This window comes from Furipterus horrens, unplaced genomic scaffold (assembly GCF_987537825.1).
Source record: "Furipterus horrens unplaced genomic scaffold, mFurHor1.1.pri manual_scaffold_11, whole genome shotgun sequence".
NCBI classification, from domain to species: Eukaryota; Metazoa; Chordata; class Mammalia; order Chiroptera; family Furipteridae; genus Furipterus; species Furipterus horrens.
Window position 1 is genome coordinate 59,133,643 of NW_028327181.1, and position 23,418 is coordinate 59,157,060.

Here is a 23,418-nt window from a genome sequence, read left to right on the forward strand (position 1 = left end):
CTCTTTCCCACCAGGGTCTCTATTCTGAGACAGCCACCTGGAACCACAGAGGTTTGGGTCCCAACTGAGCCTGGTGAAAGGAGGTTCAGGAGACAATGGAGGAAGCTGTCCTCACCTGAAGAGCAGAACCAGGAAGGACAGGGACCTTCCAGAAACCCCACTAGGTGGGGAGTCATCCCAGCTTTACTTGGACTCAGAGAGGCTATGTAACTTGCCCAAGGACACAGAGCTGGGTTCAGTTACATCCAGGTTCTCACTTCCAATTCCTTCTCTCCCCCACAGCCGCCTCCCCAGCCCAAGGGAAGAGAAGAGTAAGCTGCAGGAGCTGGGAGCACAGGATAGGATGCCCATGCCAACCCATACACACCCAGGATCCTGGCCAACTGCCTTCACCCTGGGCCCGAAGGCAGGGGATGGGAAGAGAGGCTGAAGGATGCAGCCTCCCTCACCACTCTACCTCATTAGGAGCAATGCCTCCTTACCCTCCCCAAGGATGAGGGTTCTGGAAGCTGGCGTGGGGCTGCACCAACCAGAAACCCTGTCCCCAGGGCTTCCTGAAGAATAATGATCAGGCTGCCTCCCCACTCCTGCCCGACTCCTCACTGCCCTGCATGCTGTGGGCTCTCAACCATTCCCCGCCTGACAACACCATCAAGAAAAGCCTCACTCAATTCCATGGCTCTTCTAAAGATTTATTAGTCATATTTACATCTATTGCAAATAGTGAGGAGGCAGCAGGGGCCCAGTCCCAGACCTCATCTCTGCTCCAGAATGTGAGGACCTGGGGACACCAGGGTCTTCCTGTCCCCTGGGAGAGACCTGAGATGCAGAGGTGGAACTCTTCTTGTCCCTTCTCTCAGGGTCTTGGACCCCACCCCACCCCTCTCAGGGGTTGTGGGCTCAGGGTCTGCCTCCTCAGCTCAAGGCACAAACACTGTGGTTAGGGGTGCGCAGGCAAGGCATGGGGTCACTCCTGGCAGGCACCAGATAGCCCAGTCACCTTCCTTTCCCTGGTCCTGACTTCTTTCTTATCCCATCGGTCCCACACTGGGCAGAGCCTGGCTGGGTGGACACTACAACCCCAGCCCAAGGCCCTTAACTCCTGGACCATGGCCAGCCCTCCATAGAGGCTGGAGCCCAAGCACCATGAGGTCCTGAACTGGAGCTGCTTTCCTGTCCTTGGGGGAGAGGGGCAGAGAGCCCAGCAAGAGGGGGGATCTTGGCTGGAAGCTGGGTGGGCAGGGCCAGTCTCCCTTCCTGAGCTTCTCTTTCCCCATGTGGACCCAGAGGGCAGAGCAGCAATGCTTTCGCAGCCCCTCCTCTTGCTTCCTGCTGGCTAGGAGCAGCATCTCTCCAAGCCATGAATGAGGTGCCTACTGACAGTCTTGGTGGCTCATGGGGTTCAGGAGCCCAGACTCCCACTCTGCCAAGCTGGCAGGCCATGGGGTACACTGGGCAAGGGGCTGGAGGCTTGCATGGAGAGGGTTGCTGGGGAAACAAGGTGAGGGGGTGGACTCCCAGGATGTCTGCCCAGCCATGCCTGGTCAGCTCCCACATCAGCCTATGCCAGGAGGCGGATGACTCCGTTGTCTGAGCCCAACAGGAGGTGGCGCTTGGTGGGCAGCAAGGCCAGGCTGGTGAGTGTGCCACGGAAGTTCTCAGAGCTGAGCTTGGTGGTGACCTGGGAGGGTGGCTCAAGCAGGGAGCAGATCCCGATCTTGTTGGCCACGGTACCAGTGATAACCTCGCTGCCATACAGGTCGAAGGTGTGGATGGGGTCGGATGCTGACTTGTAGTGGTGCGTGGGCTTCTGATCCACCTCCTTCCAGATGGTCAGGGAGTGGTCGGAGGAGGAGCTGACCAGGATGCTGCCCTCCGCTGCCTGCTCAGGGAAAGGAGAGCCTCAGGAGGCCTGGGCCTCCTGTGTGCCCACCCAGCCCCAGGGCCTTCCCATTTCCTCCCTTGGGACGTTCCAGGAAGACAAGGTGTCCTGAGCAGTTGACAAGCTGCCATCCTCCCACATTATGTTAATATCAGTTAATATGAATATTTTAAAATGTCATTAACCTAGTCACCACTACAGTTTGAGCACCATTATGCTCAGGCATTGTGTCAGGCATGTGCATTATCACACCTAATCTTGGTAACAACTTGATGAGGTCAATGCTATCATTGTTCCCATTTTACAGAGAAAAAAGAAGGCTCAGAAAAGTCATCATACCAAGGTCACAGAGCTAGTAAGTGGCAGAGCCAGGATTAACATGCAAGCTGACCCCAGAGCCCTCCTGAAAAGTATGAATTGGAAAGTCAGAACTCAGAGGCATCTCCAGCCCAGGGTACCCTGGGTGGGGGGCTGGAGGGAGCCGGGACAGCCTGCCCCCAGTGGCATCAGTGCCTGTACCCTGGCCTGGCCTTCAGCTGGGATGGGGAGGGAATCCCAGCTGCCTGGGAAAATCCTCCCATGAGCAGCCCTGTGCCTCCCTCCTGTGCCCGCCTGAGCAGTTTCCTGAGGTCTGTGACTGAGAATGGGGTGGGGCAGTGGTTGGGGGCAGGATCCCCATGTCTGGTCTGCCCCTGTCCCAAATGGAGCAGCAAGGTGGGGGGCATGGACTCTGCCCAGTGGTCGGGAGGCAGTAAACAGCCTCCCAGCTGAGCTTTATTTAACCTGAACTGGGTCACGGACAGGGCCCGACCCCTGATCCTCCAAACAAGACAAATATGGACAAGGGTTACTCATTAGAACATCTCCAGGGAGCAGCAGGGTCAGCTCGGCCCCGGGTGCCTGCCCTCGCGGCCGGCCTCCTGCCAAGGCCCCTGCACTGGAGCTGGCTCCTGACCCTCTCTTATACCTGTCCTTGGGCAGATATCCGGGAGACCAGCTTGAGCCTGTCCTGGGTGGGCCCAAACAGAGGAGGGGTGGGGAAGGGGCCCTGGGCTGTCACCTTGATCTGCAGGATGTCCCCCTCATGGGCAGGCCAGCCTCGTAGAACCAGGCCCGTCCGGGTGTCCAGGAGCACCATGAAGCCCGAGGAGAAGCCGACCACAATGCTGCGGCCACTGGGACTAACAGCCAGAGAGCGGACAAGCCCAGGGTTCAGCCCGCCACCTAGGCGGAACTCATGCTGCAGGCAGAGGGAGACAAGCTGAGGTGCCCCACCCGCCCCAACCCGCTTCTCCCTGAGGTTCTGCTCACCCCCTGAGCCTCACACAGCTGGAAGACCTGAGCTCCTGTCCCTCAATCAAGGGGAGAGCTCCTCACACCACACACCAGAGTCCCACTCGCCTAGGGTTTGCTACTGGTAGTGATCTGTCTCTGAAGAGAAACTACACCCTGGCCTTCTCTCTTCGGGATCTCTCCCTGCTGCCATACACCCAGCCAGGGCTCAGGGAACTGGGCACCCCTGACCTGCAGACCAGGCTTCCTGCAGTCCACAAAGCGCAGGGTCGAATCAGAGCTGGCCATGGTGATGCTGGTGTGGGGAGCAGGCATGACAGCCACAGCAGTCAGGGGTACCCGACTGTCCGACGGCTCCACCGTACGAAGAGTATTCCCTGGAAAAAAAGGTGCAGTGGATGTGGGGTCCCAGCAGTCGATAAAAGAGCCCCAACTCCCCTGATCCCCCCAAACTGCCCCATACTTGCATCCCATATTCCACGGGATGTCAGAAAATGCTATGTTTCTTGACCCTCTCACCTTCCTGCTTTCAATGCCAGGCCAGACTCCCAACCCCAAAGCAGCCTTTCTCCACAGCGCCCCTTGACCAAATGCTTCATCTGGCTACCTCAATGCTGCTCCACTGCCCACCCTTTTAACTTTATTTCTCCCAAGAGTGATGCCAAAAAATAATCAAGCAACCATTTAGCAAACATGTACTACATGCTATATTTTAAGCCAAACCTCTGTGTTAAGCTAAACCACTTTGTTCTGACTCCCATTTTGCAGGTGGAAAAACAGGTCTTCAGCAGTGAAGTGACTTGCTCAAAGTCACTCAGCAAGTAAGCAGTCATGGCCAATTCAGACTGAGGTCTAACGGATTCTACATCCTAACCGCTCCTGTGAATGGTCTCATTGGGTGACCCAAAACCACACACACTATTACACCCCAACCACCCCACCTGTGGGCCCCATTACCAGAGGCCTATTGGGGGACAGAGTGGCAGCAACAGAACAAGCCTCCCCTGGGCCTGCTCACCTGTGAAGGGGTCCCAGACGTGCACAGCCCCATCACAGCTGACCACATACTGGGGGGCCTCCAGCTGGCCCACAAAAAAGACACTCTTGCGGTGCTGGGCATAGATGAGGCGTGGGGCTGTCTCGTTGGTGCCATCCCCAGAGTTGTAGAGTGGCCAGAGGCGCACAGTGCGGTCCTTGCTGCCGCTCAGGAAGAAGTCCTCACTGCTCAGGGGTGCCACACACTTGACAGCCCCAGAGTGGCCCGGGAAGCTCTGCAGGCGGATCTGGTGGAAGTGAAAGTGGGCATCCTGCTGGCTCACACCAATCTCGTACTGCCAGTACGCCAGCCAGTTCCCACTCAGCACATGGGCACTCCGCGGCAGGTCCAGCTTCAGCGCATTGTCCTCGCCCTCGCTGCCAAGGCCCCCGCCGCCCACTCCGGAGACAGGGCCCAGTGGGCTGGGGCTCTCAGGCTGAGAGTCATCAGGGATCTGGATGCGGTTCCCCACTAGGACACTTCCAAAGGTCCCCGAGTGGCCATCATCCTGGGGGCAGCCCCCACCCTGGGGGTCCAACTCCAGGCCAGTGCTGGGCACAGTGGGCTCCACACTAGCGGGGCTGCGACTGTTCGGGCTGATGCTCTCCAAATAGAGCCCCGCCAGCTCTCCCACAAGCTCATGGTTAGGGACGATTTTCTGGATGATGTCACCTGGATGGAGGTGGAAACGGACCTAAGATTAAGGAAGATAACAGGTGGCTGCCACCACCCACCCAAGGGCTTGAGAACCACAGAAGACAGGACAGGTACTGGCTGTGCAACTCCCAGCAAGTGACTCTTCATTTTGGAGCCTCACTTTTTCCCCAGGAAAACGTGGACTCGTTCATTCACTACGTGCACCTGAAAATCTTCTCTATGTGCTGGGCACCACTCTGGGCATCAGAAGAGTGAACAAGACAGGTCAGGCTCTCCCTCTCAGAGCTTAGATTTTAGTGGAGGGAGGAGAACTTATCTGATCACAGGGCTGTTCAACCCACTCAGCGAGATGACACCTGTCAGCACTGGGCATAGTATCTGGCTTGCACCATACAGGAAGCTACGCAAACTGCGGGCTACTCATTCATCTCAGACAGCTCCTAGAGACATCAGTACGTCGGCCTGACTCCCCTACCTTCCTCAGGGAGACGCTAGAGGCTACTTCTGGGCCGCCTTGTTGGCTAATGCTCAGCCCCTGTTTTTATGTCACTTTGGGACTTGAGAATTGAGGCCAAATTCCTTTGCTCCAATCCAGAAAACTGCTCAACATTCACTATTGACTCTGAGGACAGGGGGAGCATGGGGCCCTCCCAGGCGAAGAGATATAGCCACAGAGGCTGTGTGAGGGAAGGTGAGGGGGCAGTACCCAACAGGCAGGAGAAGGGCACGTAGATTGTGTACGCCATCTCCAAGGTGAACACCTTCTGCAGCTCATCCAGCAGGGTGGGGTCCACCAGCCGCTGCTGCCCATCAGAGAAGGCCACCTCTGGCAGCTGGCCCTCACTGCGGCCCATGGGATCCAGCTTCAGGTCCTGGGGAAAGGAAGCCCAGAGAATCAGCTGGGAAGGAAGCCCAGGGCCCCTGCCCTGCTCACCCCAGCCAACAGGGTCTACCCACCTGGTCCTGAAGCTCATGCAGCTGAGAAAAAACTTGAAAGAAGGTGGCCACGGGCTCGCTCAGGTGCTGCTGGACCATCTCCTGCCCAATGCGCAGGCAGATGAGGGCAATGAGGCTGATGGTTTTCATACACAGGACAGTCCGGGCCTGGGCTCCACTTGGGAACCTGGAAAGGACTCGTAAGCTCCAGGCCCCCAGACTGTGGAACTTGCCCAGAATCTATCAAAAGCTGTAAGTGAAAGGACTACAAGGCCAATCGGCTCAAACCAGATGAGGAAACTGAAGCACAGAAGGATGATGTGACCTGCTCGGTCACATAGCTGGGATTAGAACCAGGACACTCAGCCCAGTGTCACTGGACTCTCCCTCAAGCTTCCCAGCCCCCATCCCCACAGCCCTCTCGGCTGGGCTGCTCCCCCCGCAGGACAGGGCAGGGGCCTACCCTGTGACGAGGGAAGTAAGGAAGCTGAGCACGGGCAGCAAGACCTCGTGGCTGATACGGGGCAGGATGTCCATGAGGGTGGTGTCTGAGAGGTACACAATGATCTTCTGGGTCAGAGTCACCGCTGCCAGCAGCCCAGCCTCCTTACGGCTGTTCAGTCGACTGGGGCTTGACGTGCTACCTGGGGCCACCTAGGGCCACAGAGTTGATAAGGGCCAGGCTGCCTCAGAGACCCCCTGGAACCCCCAGAAATCCCGGGTCGGCCCTTAGGCTCCTCAGACCCCTAGGCCCCAGCCTGCCAAATCCGGGACTAACCAGGTAGCTGATGTAGGGCAGGTACTGGTAGGTGAGAACAGGCTCTCCATACAGGTGTGCGATATGGAGGAGGCAGCTGAGCACAGGCCCCGACACTATGTCCCCCAGGACCGGTCTCTTCTGGTAGATGTTGCCGGCACTCAGTGGGGGGCTCTCACCACTGCTCACTATGAACTGCTGCTGAGTGGACCCTGCCAAAGAAATGCCAAGAAAGTGCTAGTGGAGGGAGGAGGGCAATCAGCAGCATTCCAGGGGCTGTGGTAGCCGCTCCCTCTTACTCTAGCCTGGGGTCTGCCCCATGCCCTGCCTAAGAAAGGAAGGAGCTTACAGACTGGGACCCAGGACCCGGCCAGGAGGTGGTGTCTGCAGTAGGAGTGGGAAGGATCCCCTAGAGGGGGCTGAAGATGGGCACAGGGGCTGGGAGAAGCTTCACCTCCAGCATTGCTCACATGCCTTACCAACGTAGCACGATGTCAGCAGGCGGAGCAGGTTGCGAGCCACGTGGCGAGAGGCCACTGTCGGGCCAAGCTTGGCAGACAGCCAGCGGACCATCTTGCAGGCTGTATCTGCAGGGCAGAAGTGGGACCTGAGCTCATCAGATAATGGTGGCTCAACACTCCTCCCACTCCACCCCATGGCACCCCACCTAGCCAACTCTGGCTACAGCTCTGCCAGGGAGCCCAGCCTGAGCCTGGTCACCCCACACCATCATCCTTCACTGAGCAGTGCAGAGTGGGCCTCTGGCTTTAGAGCTGCCCCAGGTTACCCCTTCAGTGAATCTTCTCCAGTGCATAAATGAGGCCCTGGCTGCGCACTAGCTACCACCCCCTCTAGCCTCTTGCTCCCTCCTCTTCCCTCCACTCTCTCAGTCTAACCATGCTGGCCTTTCATTGATTCTTTAATGGAACTATGACTGCCTCTGAGCTTTGCACATGCTGTTCCCTCTGCATAAGATGCTCTTCCCACTGCAGACCCTGATATTTTTGCCTAGCTGCCATCTACTCATTCAACCTCAACAGGCCCTACTTTTAGGAAGTCTTCTGACCCGTGAAAACTAGATCTAAGCCCCATTTTATATTCCCTTATAACACCCCACTGTGTTCTTTATAGCACTACCGTTAACCTGCACTTATGTAAGACTGTCTACAATGTGGCCTCTCCTCTGTTAGAGGTGAGCTCCAGGAGGGCAGGCCTATATCTATGCTGCATGTGGATCTACTCGATCCACTGGACCCATTGCTTGGCACAGAGTAGATGCTCAGCAAATGATGAGTGAATTTCACCAGATGCCTGTCTGATCTGCACCCCAGGCCTCAGGACTCACCAAGAAGGACCTTCTGTTCTTGGCCCTCCGCCTGCTCGTGCAGCGGCTCCTCTTCCTCTGCCCCGTGTGCCCCATCACCACCAGCCACGGCCGTATCCATGGACAGCACCGTGTTGGAGAGAGTGAGCTCAGATGTCCCAGTGACTTCACCTTGCTCTCCCTCCTCCTCCTCCTCCTCCTCCTCCAACACCACACAGCCTTCCTCTTCCTCCTCTTCCTCCTCTTCGCCTTCACTTTGCTTCAAGTCCTGGCTGCTGTCACCTGACCTGAGGCTGCCCTTGTCCATAGGAGCACCCCCCTCATCAGCAGCCCGCTCCTCGCCCAGGGAGTTCTCACTGGCGCTGCTCTTGTCACTCAGCTGGCCCAGGCTCACAGCCTCAGCCTCCTGGGGCTGTGGAGACTCAGTCACATAGAGCCCGGCTTGGAAGTCCTCTGTCTCTGAGAGGTCCGCCTGGTCATGGAAGCTGACGCCTGACGTATAATCTGGGAGCTCCAGACCCGAGGAAGCAGTAGGTTCCCCATCTATCTGAATCTCCTCCCCAAAGGCACAGGAGCTGGGCCTGGCCCCTGGAAGCCCACCTTCCTCATCCTCAGCAGCCCCTGCCAGGCCCTTGCTTTCCTCCTGGGACGTCTCCACACCAGCCAGCACCTGCAGGACATGTGGCAGCAGGTGGACAAGAAAGGCCTGCAGGCCCAGCCGCACTATCAGCTGGGCCACAAAGCAGTCAGTGTACAGGTAGAAGCGGCCATGGAGCCTGCAGGGGCTCTCGTAGGCACCAATGAGAGGCTTCAGTAGGTACTTATTAGTATTTTTGGGGCCCAGTGCCTTGGCAACAGGTTCAAACAGGTACCAGGCTGTATACACAGCCGTGTGCTCCTCAGACATGAGTGACAGCACGAAGGGCAGCAGGATCTCCAGGCCCTCGGGGGTGATGTCACTTAGCACTGCACCCAGTTGCTGCCACAGAGCAAAGACCAGCTCTCGCCCCTGAGCCTCGTCCTCCACACGCCTTGCCTGGTATAGGAGGATGAACTTGTGCAGTGCTGGGAAGTATGGCGGGAAGGGAACCACGGAGCTGAAGGGGCTGAGGAGCTGGGCCGGGCAGGGTGGGGGCAGTCCCTGGGAGACAGGCCTGTACTCAAACAGTGGGCCCAGCTTGCCCCTCCTGGCTACCATGGGGCCTTCAGGTCCACTCAGTTGCAGGAGCATGTCCAGCATGGGCTGCAGAGACACAGGGACCTCCTTGGAATGGCGTGTGCAGAACCTCCGAACAGCCTCGAAGCGTACCCACAAAGGCACATCAGGCTGCAATGTTCGGACCCTGGTGGCAAACACCATCTCAGCCAAGAGGACACCCAGTGCCTGCATGTCCCGATGGAAGAGGTCCCGCAGCTGCACAGTTGGCTGGACATGGGGCTGCTCAGGCACCTCCAACTGGCCCCATAGGCCTTTGGTCAGAAAGTTGCCTAGCTTCTCCAGCTCTTCCAGAGCCTGTACGGGATTGAAGCCCTCCGGAAGAAGAATCTTCCCTTCCTCACCTTCCCCAGGGTCTGCCCCAGCAGCTTTGTTCCTGCGGCCTGATCGGGAGGCTGAGGTCACTGAAAAAGACAGGAGGCCTGAGGCAGCTTGACTGGAGGAGGAGGAAGCAGAGGAGGGACCCAGCTGATCACCTGCTTTCCCAGCAAGGGAGATGGAATCCAGAGCTTCTGTGGCCTGCTCCAAGTCATCTTCCCCTGCCAGAGGCCTGTCTCTGGCCCAGCCAGGCTCACAGGGAGTGGCCTCCAAAACCAGCCTGCCCACCCCATTTGTAAGCTGCCTTGGGAAATCCTCTCGGCCTGTGCTCTCCTGGATGGTCTGGAACAACAGCCTAGGGATGAGTGGGGGCTCAGGAGCAAGGGCAGGAGTCCCAGCCAGGCGCTGGGGGTGTGGCTGATCGAAGAGCTGCACCACACCATAGTTGGCCAGGTGTGTGTGGGCGTCCACCAGGTGCAGACACACATTCTTCTCCTTTACAGCTTCCTTGCCCTGGAGTTTGTAGCCGAAGGTGAGGTCGATCCAGTGGTGCAGGTCCTGGGACACCTCACGGCTCTCCAGCAGCACCCGGTGAGCAGCCACAAACTCCTGGCTGGAGCCACACCAGGCTGGCACATCCAGGTCAGGCATGTCAGGGTGAATGGAGCAGAAGATAGAGGGATCAGTGTAAAATTCAGGGATACATTCGTCGGGTGTCCAGCTCTGCATACGCTCCATGCTGGCAGGGTACTCATGAGGCTCCCACTGGGCCCGCACATGCCCACAAAGGACCGACCGGGGTGTGCGCCGAGCCTTGTACACATAGTATGTGATGTCAGAGAGCACATCTGAGATGTGATGAGGAACATGAGGTGGCTCCCCGCCACCTGCGCCACCTGCACCACCTGCTACAAACGCCTGCCGTGTCATCTCGTATGTGAAGTCCAGCTGCTTATCCCCCTTGTTGAGGCGGAACTTGGACTTGCGCAGGTCTCGGAAGCGCCCATGGGGTATGGTGAAGTCCACCACCCAGGGCAACACTGGGTGGTAGTTGGGATCCCCCTGACGCCGACCTGCCAACCGATTCAGGTGCATGAGGTAGTGAAAGTTGCTGATGCGACCATGGACCCAGTCTAGCACAAGGCCCCTAAGTTCCTCCTGGCAGGTAGGACACCCAGGTCCTCCTCCTCCCTCCTCTCTGCAACCAGTGCCTGCCCTGTCCCTTGCTACAGCAGTCTCCTCGTTCTCATCCTCCTCCAGCCTCTCATAAGCACTCAAGTCCAGCCGGAGCTCGCTGCAAAGTTTCTCATCCACAGCAATGTGGTGCAAAGATAGGGCCCCACAGGCCAGTCCATGGCGGTGACAGGCATCCATGGCCCTTAACACACGGAAGAGAATGAAGAGCACCTTGGCTTGGCTGTTGGTCAGCTTGGCAGGGCTGAAGGTGACCACATCATGCAGGGTGAACTGCACATAAGGGTGTACCACATAGAGCATCTCCAGCGACTCCAGCAAGGCCTCAGCTCTCAAAAGACTGGGACAGGCTGGGCTGCCCCGAGAAGGACAGGGGCCATCTCTGGCATATGATGGGTATTGGGTAGTTTCACCCACTGGCATGAAGGAGCAACCATAGACCCTCTGCAGAGCTTGTCTTACTAAGTACAGGGCAGGGACAGCTGAGGGAGCAGAGCTATGACTATAGGGCTGCCCGTAAGTGTGATATGCATGGCGCCACAGGTTGCGATAATTCTGGGCAGCCACATCCTTCATGAAGCGATTGAGGGTCTCAGGGCTGCAGGACCCCTCCTCAAAGGGCAGGCCGGCGCTCAGCGGGTAGGACAGCCTCCGTTTCCGCAGCCCGTGCACCTCTACCCGCGTCCAGCCTGGAGGCAGCCTCTGCACAGACCGTTGCAGGAGAGTCCTAACTTCCGGTTCGCCCAAGCCCTCTGCGCGGGGGCAGGGTCCCGGGGGCCGGCGCTCACGGAGGCTGGCCAGCCAGCGCGCGGGCACTAGGGCCACCACGTGGTTCCCCCCGGGGCCTGGAGCCAGTTGTCGGGCATCGATGTTCAGGTCCCTCTCCACGCTCTGGAGCAGTTCCAACATGTCAGGGCTAGGGGGCGGGGCCCAGTCCTCGACCCCGGAGGTAAGAGCGACTTCCCGTCCCCTGCTTCCCGGGGCCATCGCCTCCTGGCAGCCTGGGGGCAACGCGGGATTGAGGCCGACCACGGCCCTCCTCGCGACAGCTTCCGGGGTGCCAGATCGGCCGGGCAGGCATGCACAGGGGACAGGGGCTGAGGTGGAGGCGGCGGGGGTGGGCCGGGGGTAGAGCAGCGGAGGGCAGGGGCGCTCTTACCCCTCCGCAGGGTCTCCTGCGCTCAGATCGCGGAAGGGCGGGTGCTGAGGGGTGCCAGCGCCGAGCTTCACCGTGACTGGTCACCTGACGCGGCTCACGTGACCGCCCGGGCAAGGAAACAACCGCACATGGCTCAAAGGGGCGGGCCGGACCCCGCCTACGGGCCGCGCCGCCTCCTAGACTTCCGGCCTAGCGCTTCTGGGGCAGGAGGGAACCCCAGTCGGCCGCGACACGATTTGCCCTACCCTCCCTGCTTCCTCCTGCACCCCCAGAACGCAGATCTAAGGGAGACTTTCCCCAGAGATCCCGGCCTTTAAGTGGGCTGATCGCCCCGCTCGGTTTTACAGATAAACCAGAGGCTGAGACGGGACTTATGACATCAAGTCCCTTCATCCCCTCCATGCTGGCTTCTAAAAGAAGGAGCTTTTTAATTTCCCAAAACATGTCATCAGTAACAGTCCATTTGGCCTCACAGCACGTAGGGAGGACAGTTATTATCATTTATATTTCAGAGGTGATAACCAAGAGCTGTCAGAGAGATTTGTCCAAGTGGCAGAATGGAGACTTAAAAGCTGATGCACAGACTTTCCGCCCTGGAGTCCTCCCAGCTGGCAGCCCTCTTATAGGGTTCCCACCCCCACCCCCAATTCTGGACAATCTGACGGAGAGAAGTGGCCCAGGCCCAAAGGCCTGGAATTCTTGGGAGGAAATGTTCCCCAAGACTTCCTGCTGAAGATCAGTTTCTGTGGTGCCACAGAGCCTGCTTGCTGTGCCAGAGCCTTGCAGATGCCACCGTGGCTGGGGGGAGGGTGCAGCACAGGATAGTGAGAGAAACCGCAGTGCTGGCACCAGAACTACAGGATTCCTTCAAGGGGTCTCCGTTCTGACTCGTTTGCAGAACAGATAGGCCCTTGTCTGTAGTGAAACCACTGACTGTTTCTAATATTTTTAACTTCCTAATTTAAGGGAGGAAAACATTGATTTTTGTTGTTCTACTCATTTATGCATTCATTGGTTGACTTTTGTATGTGCCCTGACTGGGGATGGAACCCGCAACCTTGGTGTATGGGGACAGTGCTCCAAGTAACCTGGCTTCCCCGCCAAGGCCACCACTAACTTTTTTGAGTCTCACTTCTAGGAGTGTACTGGTTTGGTGTAGAGGTGTAGGGGTTTCATAAAGGCATTTAAGGAAAACTAAAGTCCAAAGTAGAGAGGAAACAAGAATGGCTGGACCATAATCTCATTCCATCTGTATCCTCTTTCTTGAAGGGGCAGCAGGAACCCTTGATGTGCTTGGTCATAGGACCTTGGTCATAAGTAATAATTTACAATCACCATTTAACAAGTGCTGATTAGGATCCAGGCACCATGCTAAGCACTTCGCATGCCTTGTTTTCTTTAATCCTCGCACAACCCTTTTAAGAAATTTTTATATTCATTTTAAGATGATGAAAATGAGGACCTTAAGTAACTTTCCCAAGGTCGCATAACTGAGAAGCGGTATAGACAGGATTCAAACCCAGGCCTATCTCTTTCTAAAAAGAATGTTCTCTATACTCCTTGGCCATTGCCCTATTGTTTTTTCAGTCTGGGAAATTAGGTGTTCTTTGACAATCTTTCATCCCCAACTTTGGTCTGAGTGCCTGAGACTAGAGGATAAGTTTTTATGGTCAGGAGGTAGTGCCTGCTTCTTAGTACCAATAAAACTGGATCTACGTGGTCTTTGCTCTAGTCTCAGTTTACCTAGACTGAGCAGGTACTGTTTTCTTTCTGCAAGTCTGCGTGAGGCCTGCCCTCTAGTGGTTTTGGCTTGTAATGCAACAATGACCTTGGGTGTAACTAACCTTACCTCAGAATTCTTTTTTTTTAATCATTCCATAAGATTTTTACTTTTATTTATTTATTTTTGAGCTAGTGCCTTTACTTCTTATTTATTTATTTTTATTTATTAATTTTTAGAGAGAAGTAGGGAGAGAAAGAAACATCGATTTGTTGTCCCAATTATTTATGCATTTATTGGTTGATTTTTGTACGTGCCCTGACCAGGGATGAAACCCACAACCTTGGCATGTGGGAACAATGCTCTGAAGAACTCGAGTTACCCGGCCAGGGCCAGATTTTTCATTTTAATTTTCACTTAAGTTATGTATTTTCAATGCCAAAATACAAAAGGGAATATTCAAAACATCTGGAAGAAGCTTAGATTCTAAAATAAATTGAACTATTCTAGTAATATTCTGAATCTGAAAAACAGTGAGAGAAAATAAGAGAATTAATGGTCTGAATAGGAATAATGAATCATACAAAGCTGGATCAATCTTGGCTGCTAATGACATGTATTTCCAAGAGAGGGAACCCAATCAGAATTCTTTCCTTCCCTTGAATAGGAAAGTCCTTGCAATGGTAGGCACTGGTGCACTAAGATTTCTGGGGCAATGACAACTTCCTCAATCTGAGCTCTAAAACAGTGGTATTCAAACTTTATGAGGTACTTCTGAATTAATAGTCCAGAATGAGACCCAGAAATCTGAATTTCTAATAAGCACCCCAAGTAATTCTGATGCAGGGTATCTGCAGGCCACATCCTGAGATATAATGCTCTGTAACAGATCTATTCCCAAATTTCCCTTGAATCCCAACCCAAGCACTCTTGGGCTTTGGGGACTCTGGGACCAAATTAGACTCTCCTCTTCACCAATGTAAATATTGAGTTTCCTGGAGGTCATGGCTTGGAGAGTCAAGAAGGCAGGCTGCAGCTGACCCAGCAGTCCGCCCATGGTGAGTGAGGTTAGCCTTTGCTGATTAGGCAGAGAGAAAACTGGAGGAAGCTACTGCTTAGTGCACTAACTCTGGGCAGTGGGCCTGGTACTATGCTAGGTATTTTCAAATATGATCCTTTTTAAATTCCTACAATAAACCATGAATTTATTATTCATTCAGTTTTGCAAATGAGGAAATTGAGGCTCAGAGATGTTAAGTATATTCATAAGACTGACAGCTGGTAAGAATTAGAATTTCAGTCCAAGTTTGTCTAACTCAGTGGTTCTCAACTGGGAGCAATTTGGGCCCCCAGAGACTATTTGGTAATGCTGAGAGACACTTTTGATTGTCATAGCATCTAGTGGGCCGGGGATGCTGGTCCCAACAGTACAGCTCCACAAGAAATTATCCAATCCAAAATGTCAATAGTGCTGAGGTTGAGAAACCATGGACTCAAAGTCTGTCCTTGTGCCCTATAAGGTGGGAGGGTGAGGGGATGGAGAATTAGCAGAATAAAACTGACAAAAATGCGTACCACAAGGGCTTTGGGTGGGAAGGGGATGGTACTTTTACGCTAAGGGTAATGGGAATGGGTCAGCTGGTGAGATTTCTCTTCCTTCCAGGCTTGGCCAAAGCCCTGATCAGTTTCTCCCAACCTTGCCAAGTCAGTCCTCGGACTTCACACTAAGCTTGTCCTGCATTGACCCTGATTCCCAGCTCAGGGCCACGGGCAAATATTTACTTAGGTCTTCCTGAGGACTTTCCAGCCAAAGCCCCTGGTTCCTGGGACCAATGTTTTCCACCTGCAGGCATAGGAAGCTCCACATTAGCTCCCTTGCTGTGGAGGGTAAGAGTGTAAAAACTGAAGCAGCCAGGGCCAGGGAGTGTCTAAGAACAGTTAAAAGGGGAGTGAATGGGCAAGGCCAGGAGGATCCCCTTAGCAGGTCCCTGCCTGGGGAGGAATAAGGCAACTTCAGCAGGGAGAAGGGGCAGGTGGCTTGGGGAGCAGAGTTCTGACATCCAGGAGGCTTGCTTTCCACAGCTGTTCCTTTCCTTCTAGGCTTGGTCCGCAGCTTCACTGGACTTGGCCCACACACACCGGGCCTCCATTCTGGGCCTCCCCCCAGTAGTGGCCTCCCTTATTAGACCAGGGAGGGCAGGTCTGAACTGACTGTGCTGACAGGAAATACCTCTCATTCCAAGCTCAGAACCTCTGAAGAACTAACCAACAGTTTGGGGGGAGATGGAAGAGGGGGACAGATGGTGACAGTCCTGGAGTGAGAAAGAGAGAGGAGAAAAGAACATATAAGCAGGTCCCCCATATTTGGGTTTCCATCTCCTTCCCTCCCTGCTGATGGTGGGGGAGGAGGGAATAAGCAGATGGAGTAGGGCAGGCTGAAAGGAAAGAGGATGTGGTAACAGCTGATTCGTCCCCTGAGGTCACACTTTCCTATGATCAGCTGTCACTGGGGTGGAAGGCAGGAAGTTTCCTTAAAGGCACAATATTCTGAACACAATTGTGGAGCTCCTAGGAACCACAGCAATCACTTGGCAGAGCCCGTATTTAATACAGAAGGAACTATCTCACACTTCAGGCTAATCCTTCCAGCTCAGTTACCCTCACCCCCAATTTGGCGCTTATGGAAAAGTCATGGATCCAAGTCTACACATTTCTATTCGGTTCAGGGAGGGGGGAGGGCGGAAAAGTGATGAGGTGGGGAGGTCTCAAACTTGCTCCTTTAAATAAGCAGTTCAGCAGCTTTTGCCAAGTCACTGGATTCCTTTCAGTTTTTTGCCCATCCCCCGCCCCTCTAAACTCTGATTGGTCCCTGGGGGAAGGAACAGCCTCCTCATTGGTCTCTACCTTTGAAATCTCTTCCCTAAGTAGGTCTGAGTCACTGGAAAGCTTCTGGAGGGCGGTACCGAATGAGGGTATTAGAGGATGGAGTTGCCGACCATCTGTACTTGGACACGGCCCATCCCCTAGTTTCTGACCACAAGTCTTCCTTCTACTTTCAGATGAAGACTGTGCTATGGATCTTTTTTTTTGGGGGGGGGGGGGTGAGGGGTATCAAACCATTTTACTGAGGGCTTTCGTGGCAGGGTCGAAAGGCTGGGAGGACAACGAGGTCAGACATCCTAGACCCGGCCGGGATCTCCCCAGCTTCACAGCCGCTGAAAAGTATGAAATTTGTCAGGAAGTGGCTCTGTCCCTGCGGCTGGGACGTGACATCTCCAAGGAAAGAAAAGCCTCCTGATCAGGAACCCCCCCCCCCATCCTGCCTCATGAGGGGTGGATTAGATCTCTCCAGTGAAAGCTGGGGCTTGGCGAGATGGACAGTCTTCCCTATCCCAAAAGCCCTCAAGGAGTTCCCACCCAGTGGAAGAGTCTGCTTCCCTGGGAGCTGATTTCCACCTTTCGTTCTACCCACTCCTGCTGCTTCCTTCGCCTGCTCTACCTTTCCTTAGCCTTCTGCAGAGGTCAGCGAATCTGTTTTGGGGTTGTCTAAAATGAGCATTCACAGCTTCCAAAAAGGAGGGGCTGTAGCCCTTTAAGGACTTAGCCGGGATGAATTCAGAGATGAGTTTAAAAATGCCAACTCACAGAGCGCTCTGGATTCTGGGAACGATGTGTCAAGTCGAGAACTACATTGACCAGTATGCACTGCAAACACACATGCCTCTACTTCCTTCTGTTCTTTCGCACCCTGCTTTGACGTAGCGCTCTTAAAAGCAAGTAGCTTAGGAGGAGGGCTGAGCCACACCTTTGCACGTATTGGCCAGCTCGTGAGTTGGTGGGTGTGGCTTAATGCAACTCTACTAGGCCAAGGGGTGGCCTCCTTGCCAATCAGAGCTAAGGCGGCCGGAGAGGCGGGACCAGAGCGAAGGGCTGGCGCCCCCGAGTGGGTGTGGTCACGCTCCCCGCCAGTAGGCGGTGATTGGCCCTGGGCGGTGCAATCGCAACTTGTGCGTCACGACGCCGCCAGCTGATCGGAGACTGGAGCCGGTGTGTGCTGGGCGTTGGGAAGAGAGCGCCGCCGGCCGTGGGGAACGGACGCACTGATTTGCTTCCCTACCCTCAGCACCCACCACACACCCAGCACCAGGTGGGTGTGAGCTGGGATCCTGGCCCCACTGGAGCGAACCGTGCTAACGGGGTAAGGGGGGCAAGTAGGGTTCTGGTGGCCACACCCTGCCCTTCCGGGGGAGGGGAGAGGGGGCGGTGGAGACCGGGGCGCCCTGGGGGAGAGGGGCCTAGACTGTCTAGAGTAGTGTGTCAGGAGGTTTTAAGGAAGAGTCCGGGACAGGAGTCTTGGCAGAAGGTCTTGCGGAGTAGCTGGTAAGAAGGTGAGGGGCCGAAGGGCTGGGGGCAGCTACCCTCGACTCCCTCTGGTCCGAGGATACGGGAGCTGGCCACCCAGCCTAGGGAGGATTTGGATCGGGCGGGTGGTGGTAGAGGTGCTTTGCCTCTACCGGCACTCACTGGGTCAGGGTCAGCTGAGTGCCCTGGCAGGGAAGGGGTCTCTGGGCGGGCCGGCCCCTCTTATTCCCTCCAGGGGATGTTATGTAAGGGGGGAGGGGAGAGGAGTAGGGGGCGGCAGTGCCGGGGCCTTATGCAACCCAAAGGTTTAGGGTTTCACCGCGAATGGTGGGGGGAGCGGACACGAGGAGGGCCTGGAAACTCTACCCCCGGCCCCAGCCTCACTAGCCGTCTTGGGCCGAGAGAAGGTCACCTCTGCACCTCCCCCAGCCTATTCGGTTGTGGGGGCCCTAGCCCAAGCCTGGCCCCGACCGCCTGGGAAACCGGCTGGCTGGGTGGGGCGCCTGAGTTAGTCATCACTGGGCTCCCTCACTCCCCACCTCTCAGCCAACTCTTGGCCCCTCCCCGTGGCCTCGGACTGTGCTGTCGCCCCCACCTCCCTCCGGCCCTAGTTCCTGCCACCAACTCATTTGGCCTGTCGTCCTGGCTGTCAGATTAGGCTGGAAGCTGTCAAGGTGCCAGAAGGTTGATGGAGCAGCTGGTCAGAGGGTCAGTGCCCTGGACCCACCTCACCCTGCAGCCAAGGGCACCTGCTTGGCACATACTCTCAGCAGCCGCTAAGTCCTATGGGCTGACCAGAGCCGGCTTCGAGAAAGGGAGTTGGGGACTGGTCACCTGGGGGAAGGAAGGTACCTCAAAGTTCTTGCCTCCCAAGAGGGTTTTATAATTTCAAAACCTCCCACCCCTACCCTAATCTTTCTCACCTTCTGAGTATAGAAATCTCAAGGCAAGACCACCTTGATCCTTCCCATTGGCATGGGCATGCCCTTGGGCTGAGTGTCAGCACAAACCCGCCCTCCCAGCTCACAGCCCCGAAGCCTGCCACGCCCCCAACCCCCTCCCTGGGCCATGCTGCAGGGCCCGGCTTTTCCTGCTGATTCATGCGTTGGAACTGTGGGGGCGGGGCTTGGAACTTGGAACAAAGTTCAGACATGGAGGGGCCGGCAGACAGCCTGGAATTCATACCAGATGTACCCGGAATGCGCAAGCGGAATGCCTGGCATTTGAGAGTCCTGGGGAGACTGCCCAACCTCCCTGCCTAATCTCCCTCCCCTCCACCCTTTGGTCCCTTGTCCTCTCCTCACAGTCCCAGGAGCCTCTGCTGACCTTCCAAACTCTAGATCTCTTCCCTTTCTCATTCTTTCCCAGATCCCGGCCCCCAGAACTCTTCCAGTTGAACTCCCTAGGAATCAGTCAGGTGGGCTGATCACTGAGCTCACTTTTCTGGACCTGAGGTACAACTTCTCACCTGGTACCTGGGTGACAGGTGGGGTGTACCCAGGGTCCCAGGTCCTGCCTCTTCTGAATACTGAGTAGGCTGTGGTCCCTTACTGGTAGCTGGGGTAAGTGAGAAAGAGCAAGCCTGGGTTTCTATAGCTTCAGTTCTGAAAAGAGAAGAAAGGGAAGTATGTTTAGAACTGCCTCTTGCTTCTCACTGGAGTTAACAGCTCCTTGCAGGCCCAGATGAGAGCCAAGAACCCTTCATTAGAAGGTTGAGTGTCTGCTGGGGCTGGACTTGGATGGCCAGTTGGACATGGCCCTGCTCAGGTCTTTCCCATTTTTCTTCCCTTTGCCTTTAGGAACCTGTACCTCCCACACTCTCACCTGGCTGAGCCGCAGTAGTTCTTCAGTGGCAAGCTTTATGTCCTGACCCAGCTAAAGCTGCCAGTTGAAGAACTGTTGCCCTCTGCCCCTGGCTTCAAGGAGGAGAAGGAGCTGCTTTCCCCCTCATCTGGAAGGTCCGAACAGCCGGAATGATGATAATACCTTTCGGGAAAGGGAACTCTGTTCATTTGGAGAGTCTTCACCCTGGCTGGCACAGCAAGAGAGAGCAATTTTAGATTAGAAACTCTGACTGGGTTAGGGAGTAGATGGCTCTGCCTACCCAAGGTTAGTCATTCTCTGTGTGATGATGAGAAGAAGCGGAGCAAAGAAAACCCTGTCTGTCCCTTTATTCAGATGTTTTTCTTGGCCCTCTTTTCTTATCCCTCATTCTTTCCACCAGCCTTCCCAGGTGAGGTCCAGAAGTAAGCCTTCTCTCAGGGAGAAGTTCATACTGAAGCTTCCATCTGAGTAGTCATGCCCCTGCTCTTACCTTTCCCTGCATTTCCTTAGACTGGCCTGCACTGTAGATTCTGGAATACTTACTGTATGTGGGACCTTAGACCTCCTGTCTCAGCTTCCCTACCTATCCGTGAGACTCGGAAGTCACCCAGTTGAGTATGCCTGAGGGAATCAGAAGTCCATTTGTGCAAACTGAGAGCTTGGGATAGGAACAAAACAGCTTTCCACTTAAGCTATTGCCCTACCCCCTCCCTGACCATAAACCCAGGAGGTGAGGGTAGGAGGTTGGAGAGTTCTAGGAGCTAGTAGGAGTTCAATCTCTATGTTGACTTCTCATCATGCAAAGGTGGCACCAGGCGTCCTCTGCTACTCAGAACAGGACTGCAGCTCCTGATGGGGTACCAGCTACCACTGCTTTCTTTCTTCACTTTACTTTCTAGGAGAGTGTGTGAGACTCAACTTAGGCCTGTGCAAGGCAGGAAATTCTCCCCTCCAGCAACCAGGAGTGCTGAGTTCTGGGACGTGACCCCTACTTTGGAGCATCAGGCAGCATAAACCTGCCACCCCCAGCTGCTGATTCAGTCTCATTATTGGGCTTACACTCTGGTGTGGTTCATCCTTGGCTCAGTCTCCTTGCCTGAAAGTAGCCATGTTCTGGGGCTGGAGGAAGCTGTTTGTTCTATTTGGGGGGAGGAGGTATACAGGGAGCTGGGTCCTAGTCTCCGTTTATGAGAAACTGGAAGATTTAGGGGAGAGTAGATCATTGAATGGAGCTCTTGCAGTCTAAGCTGCATGTGTGTAGGACTGTGGTAGAAGGGGGTGTGTAGACTGAGTCCACTCATAGACTTCAACAAAGATCACTGTGTCCCTGGACATTTCTTCCATCCTTTCTTCCCCTCCTCCTCGCTTCACTGGCCACAGTGTGTCCTTCCAGCAATGGATATGTGGCTCTGCCACCCTCACCATCATGGAGGAGACATGAGGAAGAGCAGCCTGGGAACACAGAGGCAGGCAGACCAGTGAAGAACAAGGCCTGGAGAGCACAGGGACCTGTCTGGGCACCCTGCAGAGGGGACCCACAAGGGCCAGGAGCACCCCAGGAAGAGGGAGGACAGCCAGCCTCTGGCAAGGGCAAACTTCCAGCCACCTTCAGTCTCCTTCAGAGTAGTGGGACCATATTAAAGTGTCCTGTGTTTTCATGCTCCTACTTCCACCTCTCCTCTACCTATAATTTTTATTTTTTTAAGATTTGTTTTTCTCTTTTTAGAGAGGGGGAAGGAAGGGAGAGAGGGAGAGAAACATTGATGTGTGAGAGAAACACAGATCCATTGCCTCTTGCACACCCGCAGCTGGGAACCTGGCCCACAACCCAGGCCTGTGCCCTGACTGGGAATCAAACCAGCGATCTTTAGGTTCGCAGGTTGGCACTCAATCCACTGACCCACATCAGCTAGGGCCACCTTATAATTTTGATATAAGCAGCGTCAAGGAACAAGAGCCTGCTGTGAAAGGACAGAAACAGGAAAGTTTCATAAAAGAAATTGAAATGTATAAAACAATGGAAAAAATGTGTGCTTCATTAGTAATTAAAGAGAGGTGAATAGAACTATAAGCATTTTTCCCATAGTAAGCTATAACAGAAAAAATAAGACACAGTTGTTGGCAAAAAGGTACTAATGTAACTGCCATACATTGCATATGGAGGTACAAATTGATACAGTTTTCCTGGATGCAAGTTTGGTTATATGTATCAAACATTACCATGACCTTTGGCCTAGTAATTCTACATTTGGGAATTTATCCTAAGAAAATTATTAAAGATTTAGTTATAAGGTGTTCATCCCAGCATTGCAATAGAGAAAAATGGGAAGCAACTGTGACTGGAAATTCACTTCTGTTGTAATGAAAATGTGCAATAGGGGATTGCTTAAGTAAATTATTGTATATCCATCCAGATGATGGAATACTGGGCAGCCATTAAAATGATGTGGAAGAACATTTGACTACAAAGAAAAATGCTCTTTGAATAATAAAAAGGTTCTAAAAGTAATTAAGTGGTGATCTCAATTTTGTTTTTTTAAGATAGAAGTATATACTTGCATAATACATAGAACAGATAAAGACTGAGGACACACTCCAAAGTGTTAATAGTGGTGGTTATTTTGGGTGGGTGAATAAGGTTATTGTAATTTTTCTTTTCCTTTTTTTCTGTAATTTCCAAATTTGCTATATTAATTTTGTATGGTTTTCATATAGCAAATAAAATTTAAAAGAACTAGTGGAATTTTATTTTTAGTGGGGTAGTAGGTGTGGAAGAATGAAGGGATGCCCCAAGCCCCTTGTACTTAATGGGGTTTTGGTGGAGAAGAGGGGTTATGAGAGTGTTTGGGGGAGCACCTATTGGTTTACGAAGTTCATTCTTTGGGAGTAGCTGGACTCCACCTGATCCGTTTACAGGAAAGGCTCTATGAATTTCTGGCTGGCAGGCAGCTCAAGATGTGGAGTGGAATAAGATAGAAAACATCAAATACCTATCACTCTTCAGGAAATAGGGGTTGAGGGGAAGATTCTGGAATCTTGAGAGTCCTGCTGCTGAAAGCAGGATAGGTCTTTGTTTTTCTCTTTGATTTTGCCCCAACCCTGAGGTGGGTCACCCTGTGTGACCTCCCCTACCTCCTCAGATTGGAAGAGACTGTCCACCCAACAGATACTTCCCTCAGGGGAGGAGTGCTTTTCAAGACCATAGTACTGAGTGGTTCCCTTTGCCTCCCCTTCCTAATAATGAGGATCCTCTGTAGGACACCCAAAGAAGGTTGGGGGAGGAGTCCCTAGTGGGTCGCTTGTCCAGAAAGGGAGCAGCTGTCCTTTTTGAGAGCACTCCTGGAATTGTGTGGTTGCTGGGTGTGTTAGAGGCCTGCAGACCTCCGGAGGTGGAAAGGGTGGCGCTAAGAACGTGAAATGCTTTCCTCCCCACAGCTGAGACTGGCGGGGCGGGGGCTGGGGGGTAGGGGTGCGGAGCAGTGCGGGGACAGCGAGGTTTAAGCAAGTGGGAGTAGGTTTGCCCTGCCCTCTTAACTTCAGGGCCGTGTGGATGAGGTGGGAGGGATGATCAGCAGGTGAGATTTGGGAGTAGGCAGAAGAGGTGAAAGTGGGGCGGGGCCTCCGGGAGTGTCAGGTGAGATTAGTGACCTATATCTGAAGCTCCGAAGAGTTCGGGACACAGAAAGTTCGGGAAGACCTCTATAGACATCCCCGAAGTTCGCCTGAGCTCCGTGGCACCT

At 54.3% G+C, this 23,418-nt stretch overlaps 1 protein-coding gene and 1 long non-coding RNA gene across 2 annotated transcripts; one reads left to right on the forward strand and one right to left on the reverse strand.

Annotated features, from left to right (window-relative positions):
* Window positions 1-671: 671 nt before the first annotated feature.
* WDR81 (WD repeat domain 81) lies at window positions 672-11,845 on the reverse strand. The gene is made up of 10 exons (XM_090291028.1): window positions 7,907-11,845; window positions 7,041-7,148; window positions 6,583-6,773; window positions 6,268-6,458; window positions 5,826-5,991; window positions 5,575-5,740; window positions 4,194-4,883; window positions 3,407-3,552; window positions 2,943-3,122; window positions 672-1,882 (listed from the first exon to the last, which is right to left on the reverse strand). Exons 1-10 carry the CDS (start codon window positions 11,598-11,600, stop codon window positions 1,562-1,564), a joined length of 5,853 nt encoding a protein of 1,950 aa, XP_090147154.1. The 5' UTR covers window positions 11,601-11,845; the 3' UTR covers window positions 672-1,561.
* Window positions 11,846-17,499: 5,654 nt separating this feature from the next.
* LOC149997878 (uncharacterized) lies at window positions 17,500-22,412 on the forward strand. The gene is made up of 3 exons (XR_016513968.1): window positions 17,500-17,690; window positions 19,223-19,308; window positions 19,654-22,412. It is a non-coding gene; the product is annotated as an uncharacterized LOC149997878 (long non-coding RNA).
* The last annotated feature ends 1,006 nt before the right edge of the window (window positions 22,413-23,418 follow it).